Source organism: Hipposideros armiger, unplaced genomic scaffold, assembly GCF_001890085.2.
Source record: "Hipposideros armiger isolate ML-2016 unplaced genomic scaffold, ASM189008v1 scaffold_6, whole genome shotgun sequence".
In the NCBI taxonomy this organism is placed as follows: domain Eukaryota; kingdom Metazoa; phylum Chordata; class Mammalia; order Chiroptera; family Hipposideridae; genus Hipposideros; species Hipposideros armiger.
The window spans coordinates 6,179,234-6,198,672 of record NW_017731356.1 but is presented as its reverse complement, the minus strand read 5'-3'; the positions used below and the strand labels follow the sequence as shown (position 1 = coordinate 6,198,672).

The 19,439-nt window shown below is 33.9% G+C and overlaps 1 protein-coding gene across 7 annotated transcripts in view; it reads left to right on the top strand.

Annotated features, from left to right (window-relative positions):
- COP1 (COP1 E3 ubiquitin ligase) overlaps positions 1 to 19,439 on the top strand; it is a 125,380-nt gene that overhangs the window by 82,561 nt on the left and 23,380 nt on the right. For all 7 annotated transcript variants that reach the window (XR_002124687.1, XR_002124688.1, XR_002124690.1 and 4 more), the window contains 7 exons: positions 2,960 to 3,103; positions 5,441 to 5,549; positions 5,975 to 6,056; positions 7,406 to 7,522; positions 14,397 to 14,514; positions 17,727 to 17,851; positions 18,966 to 19,126. Coding sequence is in view for 4 of the 7 variants with exons in the window: in XM_019648453.1 (XP_019503998.1) it covers positions 2,960 to 3,103; positions 5,441 to 5,549; positions 5,975 to 6,056; positions 7,406 to 7,522; positions 14,397 to 14,514; positions 17,727 to 17,851; positions 18,966 to 19,126 (856 nt within the window). In the remaining 3 variants the exon portion in view is untranslated. The remainder of the gene's footprint in view (positions 1 to 2,959; positions 3,104 to 5,440; positions 5,550 to 5,974; positions 6,057 to 7,405; positions 7,523 to 14,396; positions 14,515 to 17,726; positions 17,852 to 18,965; positions 19,127 to 19,439) is intronic.

The window sequence follows — 19,439 nt, the reverse complement described above, 5'->3', positions numbered from 1 at the left end:
TAATTAAAGCAGCTGAAATATTGTACTGTGAAATAAGAGATCATCCATTTTGGATTAGCACTGAAAAGTTGTCTAAATAGTTCATTTGAGCTATTTCATGATCTGCTGTAGAGTCTAATTGTGTTTGTATTTGGGAACAGATAAGATTAAATCTTTCCAAGATTGGGGCAAATAACTTAGTGTTTGGATGTACTTAAATCCTGAGTCTTAGTATGTGGAAGTATTTGAATTTTTTAAAAAGGCAGCTATTGGTCTTCCTTTCCCTTTTAATCAGAATTTACTGGAAATAATATTATTTATACTTTCTGGCCAGTATTTCTACTAAAATTTATTGTTATAAACTATAAAAAACCTTAGTACCTCAGAATATTAAAAAAGATTACACAGTACAGGTCATCGATATCCCAAATATATTAAGAACAAAACATAACCAGAATGTAAGAAAATAATAGCAAAACAAAACAAAAAGTTAATTTTTTTGTATGAGAATAAAGAATGAGCTAATGTAGCTAAATAACAGCCTTTGTTGAAAAAGAGAGAGCTTTCTTGTATAATGGGGTAGTGACAGAAGAAATAATATACTTACATCATCAAATCAATTCTTTTGAAAGTAGTATTTTTACTTATATGTCAGTTTTCTCCCTACAGTGTCTTTGAACTATTGTTTTGATAAGTTAGTGTTTAAATTTTTTATATATTAGGAACTAATAGTTTGGAAAGGGCCTGTAAACTTTTTTTTTTTTGATGATTTTTAACTGGTATTTTTATTATATAATAATAAATGAATAAATAGATGGATGGGTGGATAAAAAAGTTATGTGTGGACCAATAATGAGAGTATGACATGAAACAATGATTATTAATCCAGAATCCAGTTCTGTGCACTAGAGGGCATGTTAATTTTTACTGGAACAACATTGGAATACTGTTAATTTATTAGCCACATAGTTTGTCAGTGGAAGAAAAGTATGAGTATGTAGGAATAATACAGTTGGTTCTCCCATGAAGTCTCTGCCATGCCACAACCTCCTAAGTTAAGAATAGGTATTCAGTTCCCAATAACTCTGTCCTCTGCTAGACACAGGGACATTTTTCCTTCAGTGGCATGAGGCTGTGGGTATAGACTGAGTCCAGATAGCTGAATAGTTGGCATCAATATAGTTACGTTGCATTAGAATCCACAGGGCAGATAGCAGTAGCTGAGATAGCAGTTCCGTTGAGGTTGTTGTACAAGTAAATCTATTGCATTTCTACAGTCATATTTTCTTAGAGGGACATTTGCTGAATTGTGCTATAGTCAATGACATTAATGAAATTCCTTTCAAATTTTTATGAAATTAAGAAAGGATTTAAAACCATAATGAAAAGTGAGAATCTGTGTGTTTTTATGAGGAGCATTTTTAATGTGTACTTATTTTCTTTGTGCATCAGTTCAGCAAGCTTCTTACTAAATTATTAACTAATCATTAACTTTTCTGTAAAAGGATATCATAGGTAATCCATAAAGAAAGGTATGTCAGTTAGGTATTTGTATGCCTTAAATGAATGCCTGATGTATGTAGAGTACTATTAGCATATCATCATAGCCACTTATAAGTTGGCTAACTTTGGGAAAATTACTTCACCTGTAATCCTGTTTTCTCATGTGTAAAATATGGATAAAAATAATACCTGTCTCATAAGGTTATTATGAAAATTAAACGATTTGATACTTGCAGTGGTTATAGTTAGTGAGTGGTCAGTGAATGTTAGCTATTGTTGTGTAATTAATAGTAGATCAGTGAGAATTCTAATGTATTCTCTAGCCTTATGGCTAAGCTTCTAGAGAGAATGCTTAACTCATTGATAAATAATGTATGTGATGATGCATTTCACTCTTAATTCCTTTAGATCACTAAGGTTTCTTGCTGGTTATATATTAATAACAACTTTGTTGAAGCTACAAGTTAAATTCTATGAAGGTGAATAAGGGCTTGTGCCTTGGTTTGAAGTAGCTCATTTTAGAATTTGTAAATATAAAATGTCAATATGAGAGGGGTAAATTTCTACATAACTCTAAAAGAAGGGAGATTTTTAGTTTCTCCCTTATTTGTGGTAATAGGAATATGTATTGCGGGTTCATAAGTCAGAGATCATATTTGATTGGGGTTAGAAATGGAGTTGGGGAGACGTAGTGATAATTTGATGATTCCATTTTTGTATGTATTTTACCCCCTTAGTCCAGCGGTTCTCAACCCCTTAATACAGTTCCTCATGTTGTGGTGACCCCCAACCATAAAATTATTTTCGTTGCTACTCTATAACTAGTTTTGCTACTGTTATGAATCGTAATGTAAATATCTTTTTGTTTTCCGATGGTCTCAGGCGATGCCTGTGAAAGGGTCATTTGACACCAAAAGGGGTCGCAACCCACAGGTTGAGAACCGCTGTCTTAGTCACACTCCCTTAATTGCTTCAGTAATTCCACATGTATACTAATTTATTTTTTTAAATGACATTAAATACTGTGAAATTCTATCATCTTCACAAAATGGTAGGAAGGGGACTAGCTAGAATTTATGAAAAGATTAATTGGTAATTCTCTTGGCATATTTTTAATACTGCAAACCATTAAGTCTTTCATCACTACTTTTACAGTATAACTTGTTAACCTTGACTGTTGGGTAATTTGTGATACGGTTACTAAAGCTGAATTGAAAAACATATCAGGTTTCTAGGAACAAAAGAACCACCTATGAGCAGAATTGGGTAGCTACCACTTGTAATTGGTTGTGTCTTGATAATGACTTAATCTGAATATAGGGCTTAGTACAATTTGAGTGCTTTTCAAGTAGATCTCTTATTCTCGCAGACAGAATCACTTTAGAAACAGAAAAAAAACAAATTATGAAATGTCCTTATAAATGCCACAAGGATTGGTTAAGAATCCAACTAACCAAGTGTATACTTTTTTCCTTAGTATTGAATTTGACCGGGATTGTGACTATTTTGCAATTGCTGGGGTTACAAAGAAGATTAAAGTCTATGAATATGGAACAGTCATTCAGGATGCGGTGGATATTCATTACCCTGAAAATGAAATGACCTGCAATTCCAAAATCAGGTGCTTATACTATTTTTGTGGCATGTGCAGTGTGTATATAATAATTAGTAACGATAATTACTGTCAGTTTGTTATTTTACCTTTCTATGAGACTCCTTACTCATTCATGGTGAGCACTATATTTACCTACAGTGCAGAGTATCTTTCTCATAGATATTAGTTGCTTTTCCCTTATGGGGGTTAGTAGTTATTGTTTTCCAGTTTGCCAAATGAAAGTTATTTCTCTTTCACTTCATCAAGTAAAGGTCTTTGTTGTAAATCGCCTTTCATGAGGATTGAATAAAGGAGTACTGTGGCCTATGAATAGTGTCTGAAAGGCAGGAATTTTTCCTGTGGCATTCACATGTCTCTAAATATTATACTTGTTTATAATTTTAAGAATTCTTTTCACAAAAACATTCTTTTTCTTTACATTGAAGGCATTAATAGTGTTTCACGTACTAGGGGTTAGAGTTCATAATGAGTGCAATAAACTGCATTTTTTAGAGTATTTAGACCTGGATTACTGTTAAAAATGCAGGAACTGGGCCCTATTTCTAATCTGCACCCCCAAAATCTTAGAGGAATCCTAAATCTGCATTTTTTTAGAATAAGCTTCGTAAGCTGATCTCATGGGCACTGGCTTAAAGGGGAACGATATAAAAAAATCATGTAATAATAAATTTATATAGAACTTTGAACAGTTCCGTCATTATTGTATCTTTTTTATCTGAATGAATGACATATATAGTATGTATATATACTCATTTTAATGATGTTAATATAATGCTATTGCAGTCTTTGTATAATTGGTTGTTACAACTTTCCTTTTTGTTTTCTAATTCATTCATTAAAATGGTAGACTGATCATTTATGAGCCTGCTCATTCATGAGTGGCGCTCATCATTAAGAATTTGTTATAGTTTTTGTCCTAAGGGGAAACAATACAACATGGGTAAGATATAACTTGTTTGAATTCTTATGTTTCAGCATTGTACTCAGTGCTTTGTCTTAAGCAGACTTATGCGGTGGTTACCTTTGTTGCCCTGTTTTATACACAGGGAGGCTGAAGCACTGGAAAGTTAACTAACTTGCTTAAGATTACACAGCTAGTCTCTGGTGGAGCCAGGATTCAAACAAAGGTAGTTTAGTTCACAGGTCTGTGCTCTTAACCATTTCGTGCTGCTCATTTATAAAATGGAGGCCATCAGAGTAAAACCTGTTTCATAAATTGTGCTTTAGATAAATCCACATAATGCATTCAGCAAAATACTTGGCCCTTATCAAGAATTCATAGTAAATGTTACTGTAATGGAAATGTGGATTAGAGAGTTTATTCTTTCTGTCTTGACACATGTCAAATTGTGGCAGTACTTTATGGCACTTTGGAGTAAATGGAGGAAGCTCTTCAAGGCAGGAAGTTACGGGCTTGGGACTGAAAGGATCAATATGTAAGCATGCCTGAAACCAGTTTGGAGCACACCAATAGTGAAAGTGAAGTAAATTATCCAGAGCCACAGCCACTCAGAGGCAGATCTAGAATTTGAGCTCAGGTCCATCTAAACTCATAATTTAGCTCTTAACTGTTCCATGTAATTTTCCCCAGAAATTCTAGTAAGTACAGTTAAACATGCAAATGAATTCTTCCAATCTCTGAATTCAGCATGAATGCATCTAGTAGGGAGCAAAAATTTTATGTTCGTATGCTTGGAAGTCATCTAGGTTAATTGCTTTCAAAGTGGCTTCTTCCTTCATATACATTAGCTTTCTATATGCATGATTTACATATGTGTCTCACCAACAGCATACATTTGTAGATGTTGCATTCTCAATTTTGGAGCACTTGAAAATAGTGGAGATCATAAATGCTAAAAGTTTAATTCTCATTGTTAAATGCTTTTAATTGGAATTTCAGTCATAAGCTTCTATTAAGATTTTTTTAGATGTAAACTGAAACCCAGTTTAAATTACTTTATTGGCTTGTATGATTTGGCACAACTGGAAGCAGGGGCCTAAACAGTCTGATTAGGTCTCTGTCATTCTGGCATGGCATGCTTTGTTCCCCCTAGGCCTCTGCTGTCTTCACCCTTAGGCATACTCTCTTCATGTGGTGCTTTGACTCATATCCATCATTCAGCTAGTGATCAGAGCAAAAAGTGGTCAGGGTCATTACTTGTAGAAGTAATCTGGGGATTATTTGATATGTTTCTTTCAAGATTGTATTGTGAGCAGAATAATAATTGTGAACTTACGTAGAACATTTTTAAAGGGTTCTAATATTTCTGAACACATCAAAATCCTTTCTATCCATTGTTGTTTATTTTTACATAAAGTAATACTTAACTGTATTTCTTTCAGCTGTATCAGTTGGAGTAGTTATCATAAGAACCTGTTAGCCAGCAGTGACTATGAAGGCACTGTCATCTTATGGGATGGGTTCACAGGACAGAGGTCAAAGGTCTATCAGGTAAGTAAAGATACTGGTTATTTGTTTTAAGAATCACATTTTTATTTTCTTAATAATTGTAGAGCTTCATAGGCTTTATAAGTACAGTATAAATTTAAAGACACTATTTAGCATTTTTTATACCTAAGTAATACCAAATAATGCTTTCTAAAGCATCTCCTCCAACTTTTGCATTGTAGACTGTATCAAATGATTTTCTAAAAGCTGTAATTTTAGTAAATGTATATATGAAAAGTTTGTGAATTACTTTGCATCTCTTTTGTTTGCATAGCCTGTTCTCCCTCTCACCATAGCAATAAATTGATATTGAGGTATTTTTTTGTTTGTTTTTTGGGGTTTTTTTGGTTGGTTTGCTTGTTTTTGCTTTATTTTAATTTAAGATATGTATTCTGTCTGAGGCTACTTTGTCTTCCTTCTGTATCCAGGAGCATGAGAAGAGGTGTTGGAGCGTTGATTTTAATTTGATGGATCCTAAACTCTTGGCTTCGGGTTCTGATGATGCAAAAGGTACTATATGAATCTCTTCTCTTTTCCCACCCTTCCCCCCCCCTTCATTTCTTTTAGTGTGAAAGATACAGATAGTTGTTGAAACTCATAGCAGTCCTTTGTGATTACTGATTTTTCCAAAAAATAACCTAAGCACAAAAATCTATATCTCTTTTGGGATGAAAGAAAAATGAATATACTGCATCTTCATTATAATAATGTTTTCTGGATTCATGCCACAGGGTGACATTTGTATAACCAATTCCTTTATATATACCATTTAATGAACTTTTTTTGCTGAAACATTTCAACATCTCTGCATTCTGAATTATATTAAATTTCAGTGTGTACTAAAATCTTTTAATAAAGTTAATCATGTTTCAAGGCAAAAATTTTAGATCTCTTTCTGCCAATTTAATTGACTTCTTCTGTCTTCTGTTTTTTTCTTGTAAATTTATCTTCACTATTCATTCTTTCTGTTATCCTTACTGTCCTGTTTGGCCTGGTTCTTCTCACCATTGATTTATAAAGTCGTAGTAACAGATTTTTTTATCTTAGAGTTAGTAGCCTTAATTTCTTTATTCTTTCTTTCTTTTCTGCATGTAACTTCCAGAAGTGGTAGTTTTTGGAACCATTTTTACTTTTTTTCATTCCTATTTACAGATTATGGTACTAGTGTTCCTAAAAAGATTCTAAAGTTTTACTATGCCTCCGTCCCTAATACTGGTTTTCAACCCCAAATGCACGTTAGAGTCACCCAGAGAGCTTTTAAAAACATCAATACTTGGACCTATCTCATCTGGGTATTGCTCTAATGGGACATTGGGACTGATCGAAAGATGGATAGGAAGATTTTTATTGTTGTTTTTGTAAATGTTTGTTATAAATTCTGTTATGTAACCTATATCCTAAAAATATATTGTATATGTGTATGCTAGTGCCTACTTAGACATTTTGTTTAAAAATGACATGATGGTTACTCTGGTACCTTACAACAACAGCTCACTTTTCTACTTCTGTTTTCAGATCTGACCTGCCCTGATCAGTCAGCTTTCTGTTCCCTAATCATTATAAATCTCAGTATATATCACTGAAATGGACTTAGTTATGGGCCTCAGTTATGAGATCATGTTACCTCTCATTATACATTGAATATCTGTGTTGTTTTCTGACTTTGAAAGTAAGCTCCCTTGGTTTCAATACACTGTTCTATTAGTTGGTCAGTTTAAACATTTTGGTCTTAGGAAATCAAAATGTTTTTAAATTAGCACAAAAACACAGCTGTAGCAATAAGCAGACTTCCTAGGTGACAGAAGTATTTGCTAATATATTGTTTATTTCTTTTCTTTTTTACTGTTCTTTACTCTTAGTGAAGCTGTGGTCCACCAATCTAGACAACTCAGTAGCAAGCATTGAGGCGAAGGCTAATGTGTGTTGTGTTAAATTCAGCCCCTCTTCTAGATACCATTTGGCTTTCGGCTGTGCAGGTAAGAAATGAAAGCACGTTTGTCTTCTTTTAATATTGGTTGAGTATCATGTCTAGGATAGAAGAACACTTTAAAACAAATGACTTTAAATTTTGTTTTCATTTGTTTAAATTTCATAGACTCTAAATTAGAATTTTTCAATATGCCATCATTACTCATTTGTTGCTGTGCCTTCATTTCAGTATTTTGTCACCAATGTTTAATACATAGAGATGGGTTTATTGATTACTTTTGTCATTCCTCTAAGTCTTTTTGCATGCACGAACTAATGCTTACTTATTCACATACTTAGGTCATAATGATGTTTAAATAATTAAGCTATATTGTGCAGCCATAGGAATCCTTTTTTTTTTTTATTAAAGGAAACCAAAGAATTCCTTCAACAATTATTGAATTACTTACTATGCACAAATTACCCATCTATGGACAGTGAATAAGACACAGAAAGTCTTATATCATGGAGTGCATGCTACCATTGTATGTACTCAAAAAAATGTTAGCTATTGTTATAATAGCAAATAATTTTTTGCTGAAGTATTTTTCTTAAATAGGGTGACAAAACGTCTGGGTTTGCCCTGGGGCAGTCCAAGTTTATACATGTTGTACCGTCATAATTACTGTTAGTGCCTTCTTTCATTCTCAGAAGCATTATGGGGTTGGCAGATAAATCATAGGGGTCACACTACTCTTAATTAATTCCGTTTCTTTACGTCCTATTAGTCTATTTAGATTTCCTGTTTTTTCTTCAAGTCAGTTTTGATAGTTATTATCTTTCTACAAATTTGTAAATTTAATTTTTCTAATTTGTTGGCATAAAGTTGTTCATAACAATCTCTTGTAATCCTTTTAATTTCTATAATGTCAGTTAATAATGTCCCTTCTTTTATTTCTGACTGGTCATTTGTGTCTTCTCTCTTTTTTCTTCTTGATCAGTCTAGCTAACTATCTCAGTTTCTTCAAGATGTATTTGTGTGTGTAGGTGTGTGTGTGGGGGGGAGGTGCTTCGGGCCAGAACACCACATACACATATTCCCACTGTTCTTAATGTTCTATCCAAGCTTAACTTATTGGAACAGTAGGCTGAACCACCTCGAGTGACTCTTAGCTCACCATGAGTATAGATAGGCCAAGAGAGCTGTTATTCCTTTCTCAGCCATTGGGACTATTGAGAGCAAGATCTGTTGAGATCAAGAGCATGATACCATTGCTATAATCAAGGGCTCAGAGATCTTTCACTGTCACTGCCGCAAAGCCAGAGACTGGACCCCGGAACACTACATCAGAGAACTTCTACATCTTGACAATGATGCTTGCAACAGAAGTATCTGAAGGAGAATAACCACAAAATTTCTACCTTTCAAATCTTACATAAGTGCATCTCATTAGTGGAATCTAATTCACATCTAGAAGCATAACTACAAGGATATCTGGACAATAGAATTTAACTTTTCATCTTCATAGGCTCTAAATACTATAAGGTAGTGGGAATGGATGCTGACTGTCAAGTGGCCCTGTTCAGCACACTGAGGTTGGATATGAGTTAGGGATTTATTTTTTGGCTTTGTAAAAGGGGTTAGCATCAGAGCAAGACACTAATGAAGCCAGTAGTCCTCACTTTATTCACTGCCTTTAATTATTCCTTTTACGACTGAAACATGCCTTTAATCATAAGAAAAACCTTTGCTTCTAGAAACAATTACTAATGTTGAATCATCTTTGTTTAGAATTGAAACATTCTTAGAATGTAGACTATTATCTAAATGTTCCTCTTTAAGCTGTGAAACATCATTCTTTAGCTGTGCCATTTATTTTACACTGAGAGCAGTACAGCTGTATTCATGAGGTTGCTTATTAAATATCATTTGTAATGGTGAATTTGTCATTAGGAATGGCCTGCACATTTTTAAACATTGCTTTTGGAGTTATGAGAAATAGATAAGCAATATGTGAGCTACCCACCAATTCCAGTTTGACTTCCTGTTTGTTGCAAGGGCACCGTGGAGCCTACTTAGGTGTGATGCATCATGCTAATTCTAAGCTTACCTGCCTGCCTTCATTTAGATCTTCTATTCCCTTTTCATACAGTGAGCTCATTTCTCTCTTTGTGCTTTGACTTCATTATTTTCCTCTTTCACCTTGTACCATAATATAAAATGATGTCTAATTGGGTGGATTTTTTTTTTTTTTTTTTTTTTTTTTTTGCCATACAGAGCATGAAAAGTTTCTGGAGGTGGACTAAAAATTCACAGCCATTTCTGTTAAAATATCAAATCCTAAGTCATGGTCCCCTTGAAAAATAATAGACTAGGAGTTTTAAACTTTTTGTGGTTAATACTAAGAAAAAGGCTTTAAATTTTGTTTTTAAACCATTTAAAATCTATTCTTGAGCCCGAGATTATCTGAAGCATGCTTTTTTTTTTTTTAAGATTTTTATTGAGGAATTGGGGGATGGGAACAGTGCTCGGGAATTGGGGGAAGGGGAACAGACAAGTTGCTGTCATTTTTGTTCTTCAGTCTAGTTGTGGAGAACGTTGCTTCACTGGCCCAAGTTGGCACCATCATTGCGCTCTTCCCGGGCGAGGCAGATCAGTCGCCGGCTTCTGGACGGCTGCTCACAGGGGCTGCTGGCCGCTCACGCTGGCTGCTGGCTACACACGGTAGCCCATGGCAACCCACTGCAGCAGGGGTTGCAGCCTACGCTGTTGCCTGAGACTCACAGCAGCCCAGCTCCAGGTTGAGCTGTTGTTCAGCATCTTAGCTGTAGAGGGCAGTGTCACTGGCCCTCAGATGTGGGATCCAAACCGGGGCCCTCTGGCACCCCAAGCCAGCTTTTAACCAACACGCCACTCGGCCGGCCCTGAAGCATGCTTTTAACAGAAGATAAAATTAAAATAAAGGAAAAGGTGCTTATTAGTCACCTGTTACTTGCTTAACTAGGATGTATTCATATTGCATACAAAAAGGTAGAAAACCAATTTTTCTCCAATTTATCATCTCTAAAGCCAATTTGGGAGAGCATTGAAAGACTAAAGTAAGTAAAATTCCTAGCAATCTGTGGTTTTAATAAAATATTAGAGTTGCTTGCAAGCGAACTTGAAGCAATTTTTAAAATAGTAATTAATGTAACAGATAGGAAATATAGGTATGCAGAAGGTGTTGTCTTTAAAATTATAATAGATCCTTCCCACCGGAAATTAGTGTTATAAATCAAAGGTAAAATTAGAATTATTCTGATTCAGGAGTGACATTTATGCTGATAATATATTCACTGGGGAGGAATAATGTTCCTAGAACAAGCAAACAGTGATTCTGAAATATTCTCTTTAACTGTATTATCAATAAACATTTTTATTTGTGGTTCCTGTAAACTCTCAGTAAACTAATCAGTGCACTCACAAAAACACCACCATTTACTTTCTCATTTTCAACACTTTCTATTTTTTGTGATGTGGCATATGATAACTCTTAGTCTTCAAAGGGAAAAAAATAACCTTTAGGAGGGGGTTTGTTGATTAATTTATATTTAAATATCAGTATTACTTCCCTTACCCTACAACTTTCAGTGACTTCTCATTGCCTAAAGAATATAGATTTATTTTAGGCCCTCCAGGATCAGCTTCCATATTCCTTGTATGTGACTGACGTTCACTCTTTGAAAATTGTCACTCAAAATAATTTTTATAAAGCTTCTTCCATGAAGATTTCTCGATTCTCAGTAAAGCTATCTGAGGCTATCTTACATATGCATCTTTCAGTTTTAGAAATTTATGTACATTTAAAATTGGTTATACTTGATTATATAAATAATACAAGGTTATATCCTCATTCTCAACTTTCATATGTTACAGATAAAGGTTAAGTTCCCCTTGATAAACATTACTAAACTTCTTCCCCAGAGGTTACCACAGTTAATAGTTTTACAGGTGTCTTTCCATAGATAGCATTGCTTGAGGAAGAGGCCAGTAAGTATTTTTTTATTTATTTAGAACAATATATATATTTTAAATCAGGGTGAATTCTAAAAGATGAACATCTACACTATATAAAACACACACAAATTTATAGTATCTTTAGATCTCTGAAGTCAGTTTATAGACTGCCTTCTACTTGCCCATCACTGTTACCAAGATATAATTAAGTCCTTTCAACTTAAGATCCTGGTATTTAGTTTAAGGAGCTATAAAATCTAATTCAATTCATGTTATAGAGCTAACACAGAGAAACTTGAGTGAGGTAGATATGTAAGCGCTTGGGGTGTCTTTTACTACTTTTTCCCATCTTATTTAAGTAATGGGAAACATTTTAGGTTTGTTAGGTTTATAAATCTGTTCTGTCTTTTATACAGCAATTGCCAGTGGGGATGATGTCTTTTCCTTCACATTTAAATAAATTGAATATCTGAATATGTATTTAATAAATCTTGATTAATGCCGTAGCATTCATGAACATGTGTTTTAGTTATCTATACTACATGGATAATAGGGGAAAAATGACTATCAAGGACATTTTATTTTCAAGTTCCCAAGTAATTTGAGTGAACTAAAATGGAAGTGGCGTGTATAAAGCCAATATTCAAGAAACAAATTATTCTATTACTTTGTCATAAATAAAATCTACTTCTGAGAGTGCTAGAATCTAAAAACAACTTTGAAGTACCTAGTAAATCTCTCATCTGTTTTTGTCTGTCTTACCTTCCAACCTGTAAGTAGCACTCTAGCTAGATCTCTTAAAAAAATGGGCCTCACAAGAAATTTTATATTTATATTAAATGCAGAGATATTTTAAAGTCACGCATCTTTTATTCAGCTGTTGCTAATATAACACACATGATAATCATTCATTTTTGGAAACTAATATTGAGTAATCACTATAAACATTTGGAAAGTATGAAATACATGGTACAGTTTTGAGGGAAACCATTAAAATAATAGAACCAAAGTACAGAATCCAAACTATTATCTGGATGAGGAGGGAGGAGTAAAATGCTTGACTAATCCAAAAGAAAGCAAGAAAGGAAAGGGGGAAAGAAAGCATTGAAAACTTGGAATAATTAAAAAATAAAATAAGCTCATAGATAGAAATTCAACTATGTCTAATTATAGTAAATGGAAATGACTTAATGGGTCCAAATAAAAAGCAAGGATTAACAGACTAGTTAAAACAAGGATAGGGAAAGGGAAATGAAAACAGTTTTATTTTGGCACAGGAGTAGAGAGATAGACGGGTGGAACAGAAGCAGAAACAGGCTCACAAATGTATGGATAATTTGACACCTGGCAAAGATTGTATTGCATAGGAGTTTGGAAAATATGGAATTTTCATACTCGGACAGTTGGTATCGGAAAATGGCATTATAATTCTGCCATATGCAATACACAAAATCATTTCCAGGTGATCAAATGTGAACAGCGAAACTATTTAGAAGATAATATTGGGTTGTCGGAAAAGTCATGACACGTTTTTGCAACGAAAAACATAGAAAAAATACATCATGACTTTTCCGACAACCCAGTATAAGGGAGAACATCTTCATGGTCCTGTGGCGAGGAAGGCTTTAAGATATAAAAACTAGAAACCATAAATGAAAGGTATCAAATTCGGCTATAATAAAATTTAAGACTTTTGTTCATCAAATGATACCTGAAAGAAATAATTTTTAAAAAGTCATTAATTGGGGAAGGTGTTTAGAACACATAGATGGCTAAGTATTAGCATACAGAATACATAGAGAACTCTTTCAAATAAGAAAACGATAAATATACTCTACATCCTTGCTGCTCAAAGTGTAGCCTGCCCAGTGGAACACACTGAGAGCCCAGAAATAAACCCAGAAGCCTCATGTATTGCTGGTAGAAATGTAATATGATGCAGTCAACAGTTTGTCAGTTTCTTCAAAAGTTAAATACAAAATTATCATATGACAGAGTAATTACACTTCTATAGGTATCTACCCAAGACCTGAATACATGTCCACACAAAGACTTGAATATGATTGTTCATAGCAGCATTACTCATGGTACCAAAAAAAAAAGGAAAGAAATATTCATCAACTGATACATGGATAGACAAAATGCCGTCTATCCATACAATGGATACTATTCAGCAATAAAAAGGAATGAACTGCTGACACATGTTAAAACATGGATAAACTTCAAAAACGTTATGCAAAGTGTAAGAAGCCATACATAGAAACTACATATTGTAATGATTCCGTTTATATAAGTTGTCCAGAAAAGGCAAATTGATTGAGAGAGCAAGCGAGCGAGCGAGCGCGCACGCAGGGGTGATGAACGGGCATGAGGGATCTTATTGGATGAGCAAAATGTTCTGTAGCAAATTTATGGTGATGGTTGCACTGGATAAATTTAATAAAAATCATTGAATTTTATACTTAGAGTTTTTATTATTTGTCTTTCAAGTACAGTGTCTCTTAAGCAAATGTTCTTCAAAAAGCAAATGTGGGAAGTAAAATCATATAGCAGTATGTTTAGCCAGAAGTCCAAAATATTTATATTACCTTTTTTATAAAGCCATCAAAATGTAAGGATTCATTTTTAAATTTCCAATTACTTTGAACCCTAATACCCTGTTTCTAGAGCCAGGATCACAACAAATGTCAGTGGAACTCCCTTTCACACTGACATTGGCATGTGTGTATGTATACACTTTTTAATACAACCATGTTTTCCTAGGTTCAAAAAAGAAAACACACTATATCTTCCTTATCTTTGAAAATGAGTCATACCCCTTAGTTTTCTGGCTGTTATAGGTTTGACATTGTGAAATATTTGATGAAAAACACCAGAATCAGTTAAAATGATCTTAGCTTTCTGTTCCTTCATTTATTCATTTTTCTCTTTTTGTTTTTTCTTAGATCACTGTGTCCACTACTATGATCTTCGTAACACTAAACAGCCAATCATGGTGTTCAAAGGACACCGAAAAGCAGTTTCTTATGCAAAGTTTGTGAGTGGTGAGGAAATTGTCTCTGCGTGAGTATTACTTTTCAGAGGTTCAACTTAACACAGAGCTCTGTCATTTACTAGTTTGTAATGTCACCGTGGGTATATATAAAGAGTAATAACCCTGTGGTATATGCACTTTTTCTTAAATAGTAGATTTTTATAAATTGTCAAATTAAAATACACATGTATTTTGATCTGTATTGCTCACTTTTACATGTTACTTGTGAATAAAATCCTAATGATACTAGTTTTTAATGTCACCCCCTTAAATATTTGAACTTCGGATTAGATTTCAGCCACTACATCTCCTTGAAAAGAGAGAAACAACATAGTTGATGGAATAGGAGAAGTATTTTATTTAATGTCAACTGTTACTCTATATCTACATTGCAGTACAATAGTATTATTTTTGGTTTTGAGTAATATTTGATTGACTTTTATGATTCCATGTTACTTGATTTCCCTATGATTTCATGGTGAGTTTTAAATATGTTTTGAAAAGAATTTTCGAAGTATGAATGCTTATACCTGACAAGTATCCTTTGAGAAGCTTTCTGATAATCATAGTGCAAGCTTTAAATAATCTTTTATTTTGTTTGAAGGTAATAAGATGTGACCCAGATAAGTAAATCTCAATTGCCAAAATATTGTTGACAAAGCTTTTCTGCTACCAGAGGCAGTCCCTTCTTTCTGTGATCCATTTCATAGCTCTCTTTATTTTATATTACCCTAGTAAATACCCAGTCTTAATTTCTTTTTTTCATACCTATTATTTCTTCTTAAGCTTAATGATGTATTGGTTTCTTCTTTTCACCTAGTTTCTAATCTCTCTGAAGAGATTATTAATACCAGTGCCTTTACTTGATATCTCCCACCACGTCTAAGGGGTGCCCCAGATAAGAACTTGGTACTTTGAATTGATTTAGCAAGATAATCTGAATTGAGTCACAAAAAGGGAAACAAAAGAAAGTGGAAACTGAACTTTATAAAGGGAGGTAGTATAGGTAATTGGTTCACAAACCTAAATTAAGTGGTGACCAGTCAAAAAAGCATCCTATCATTAGAAGTAATAATGGGCAGTAAATAATTAAAATTTTATTCAGATTCAAGTATGGATAATAGATTATATGGCAAAAATATTTTTCTTTAAATTCAGATTAATAAATGTTGAATCAGTTATTTTGATTTCAACTAGTTGAAGTATATGTATACTTAATTATATATGTTGGAAATCTTAGCTGACCTTATTAATGTGTCTATGTTATTTGTATTTGCATCATTTTTTTTCCTTCTTTGTTTTTATAAGTCATGGTAATTTTTCTCTTGGACATATTGGAGTTTAAAAGTATTTAGAACAAATTCATCCACAAGTATATTTAGAAATATTAAAAAGTAATATTAGGGCAGCCGGTTAGCTCAGGTAGTTAGAGTGTAGGCTCGTAACACCAAGGTTGCCAGTTCGATCCCCACATGGGCCGCTGAGATGCGCCCTCCACAACTAGATTGAAGACAACTACTTGACTTGGAGCTGATGGGTCCTGGAAAAACACACTGTTTCCCAATAAAAAAAAAGTAATATTAAAATACACACATACTGCTGCAACCTCTGAATTTTTGGCCAATTAAAAAAATAATAATATAATATATATATACATAAAGAGATAATCAATGCAACACCGTTGAGCAAAAAACAAATTTAAAACTACGTAAATGTCTAAGAATGGATTTTATGTTGAAAAAATGATGAGAAGCAATAGAGAAGTATTTAAAGATTTTGTAATTTGACCTCTGAAATAAGACAGTTTCAATCTTGGCCCTATTTAATGACTGTGGTACCTTGAAAATGTCCTTAACCTTCTAAATATCAGTTTCACCATCTCTAAATGGAGCTAATAGTACTAATCTTATTATATGAATCTTTAAATAAAATAATGTATGTAAAACATTTATCACGGTGCCTTATTCTGTGAATGTTAGAGTAAGAAAAATGATGATTTATTGTGTAGTCATTAATAAAGATACAGAAGTGAGTTATTTTACAGAAAAAACATGTAAAATAAACCATAGAATGAGGGAGAAGCGATTTACAAAATAATATGATATTAGCCAATTTTTGTAACAAAAAGAGAAAAGCAAAACATGGTATTTTATATGTTTTTATATGACTGTCTTTATATGATAGTATGATTAGTGACTTCCATATTCAGATACTTTTTGGTAAATAACTATTTGCATATTATTTCAGTAAGATAAATTATATATAGACCATTCAACTATTCATAGTATTCCACCCCTGTAGCTATAACTAAGCTGTGAAAATAGTTTATATTCAGTATACCAATCCAGTTCAGCTGTTGAAAAGTAAATCAAAACAAGTGGAATGATTGTATCCTGAAATTAAACACATCTCCCAATAGAGCTTTCTCATTGTTTGATGGTGGTGGTATGGTGGTACCATTGAATAATGTTCATTGAAAACTTCCTACATGCCCAAGGACTAATGAAAGCATTTTATTTATTTATTTATTTTTTAAAAATATTTTTATTGGGGAATTGGGGGAAGGGGAACAGACAAGTTGCTGTCGTTTTGTTTTTCAGTCTAGTTGTGGAGGACGTTGCGTCACGGCCCAAGTTGGCACCATCATTGTGTTCTTCCCGGGTGAGGCAGATCAGTTGCCGGCTACTGAATGGCCACTCACGGCGGCTGCTTGGCCGCTCACTCTGGCTGCTGGCTACACACGGTAGCTCATGGCAACCCACTGCAGCAGGGGCTGCAGCCTACGCCGTTGCCGGCGACTCATGGCAGCCCAGCTCCAAGTTGAGCTGTTGTTCACCATATTAGCTGTAGAGGGCAGTGTCACTGGCCCTCATATGTGGGATCCAAACCGGGGCCCTCTGGTGTCCCAAGCCAGCTCTTAACCAATGCACCACTCGGCCACCCCTAATGAAAGCATTTTAAATGAATTAATTTAATTTTCACAATATTTTGTAGGATTCATCTAACCCTGCAATGTAGGAATCATTATATTTCACTTTAACTGATGAAAAAAATTAAGGCCAGAGAGGTTGTATAACTTTCCTGAGGTCAAAGCAAATTAATGGCATATTGAGCATTCTCACTCAGCCTGGCTCTAGATTCTGCATTGTTAACCACCGAACCTGGATTGCCTTGAATTAGTAATGATGAATTTCATGTCATAAAATCTTAAATGTGTCCTAACTTTTTGTGTTTATCTTAGCTCAACGGACAGCCAGCTAAAGCTGTGGAATGTAGGGAAACCATACTGTCTGCGTTCCTTCAAGGGTCACATCAATGAAAAAAACTTCGTAGGTCTCGCTTCCAATGGAGATTACATAGCTTGTGGTAAGTGAAGCCATCTTTTCCTGGAACTTTTTAACAGGTATCTGCCACTACAATTGTATTCAATGGAAGTAGACTACATACCAAGTCAGGAAATGTTCTGTGCACGCAAAAGATAGCCTATTGAATTTTCCTTGGATTGTACTGCATCAGCCTTTCCTTTCTCTACCTAACACAAGCCCTGACCACATGGAATATCATAAGATTGTTAAATAGGTTTTGTTGTTTGTTGTTCTCCATTATAACGTAATTTCTATAGATATTATGTAAAAGGCAGAAAATACTCCTTTCTGCTAATATCCTAATTTTAGACACATTATTTGTCCTCTTGAGGTGATGTTCATTTTCTTCTATAAAGTTTTCTCTTCGTTAAGCAGTCTCTTTGGGTACTCTTGATCTATTCTAAGGCTTTTATTGTTAATAACATACAAATTTAAATTAGAAGTAGAAAAATCAAATTAAGTATTGTTTAAATGCTCAAATATATCTAATGCCTGAATATATGAACTTTCATCAGTACCTTCAAATGAGTTTGCCTTTATTCAGTAAAGTTTACTCTTTCCACACATATATGAACCTAAACCTTGCCAAAGCAAATCTCTTGCATAATTACCCAACTTAAAAGACTGCTTAAAAAATACAGGTTTCTAGACCACTCATCTAATAGGTTGATGCCTTTACTGGGAAGTGGGAAATTAGTTTTGTACATTATTAAAATTTGCCCTTGTAAGTGCAATAACTTTTGTTTTTCCTCTCCAGGTGAACTCTTTATAAATATAATTTAAGATTCAGGCTATAACAACAAATTTATAGTTCTTCTCTAGACCTTTGCTATAAATGATTTTATATGGTAATTCCAGCCTTAGAATTGCCAATATTATATCATTTTTTAACAGTGATTACTTTTTTAGTAAAGTATTGTTTTTTTTCTGTGAATTGTTTTCTGACATGCGTCCCAAGCAATCCTGTGCTCTGGTCTTTCAAATTTAACCATAAAAGATTGTCAGTCTTTGAGCTTAAACATTGAGAGATAATTACCTTATGAATGTGCTGTCCTAATTCTAAGTTATCCTATTGTAAAAAACAATTTTTTTTTCTTTTTTAAAATTTTTTTCAGGAAGCGAGAACAACTCTCTTTACCTGTACTATAAAGGACTTTCTAAGACTTTGCTAACTTTTAAGTTTGATACGGTCAAAAGTGTTCTGGACAAAGACCGAAAAGAAGATGATACAAATGAATTTGTTAGTGCTGTGTGCTGGAGGGCACTGCCAGATGGGGTAAGTTTTTATATCCGTTTTTTTCACCTTGGTGTCTTAGATAATGCTTTATGCTTGTATATATACAGGTGAGTTTTTTAAAATTTAAATTATGAATTGATATGTGATGTGCATTTTCTTTTTGGTTTAGTATTGCCTCACCAAAGAAGACAGGGATTTTAGGTAGTAATTGAAATATGAAACAGTGTCACACCTGAACCTGGTATTAGGAAGCAAAAGGTTTAATGTAGGTAAAGGGGAGTGTCCTATATATACAGCTAATACTGTCTCAGGGCAGAATTGCTCTCTACAAAATACATTTATACAAGAACAT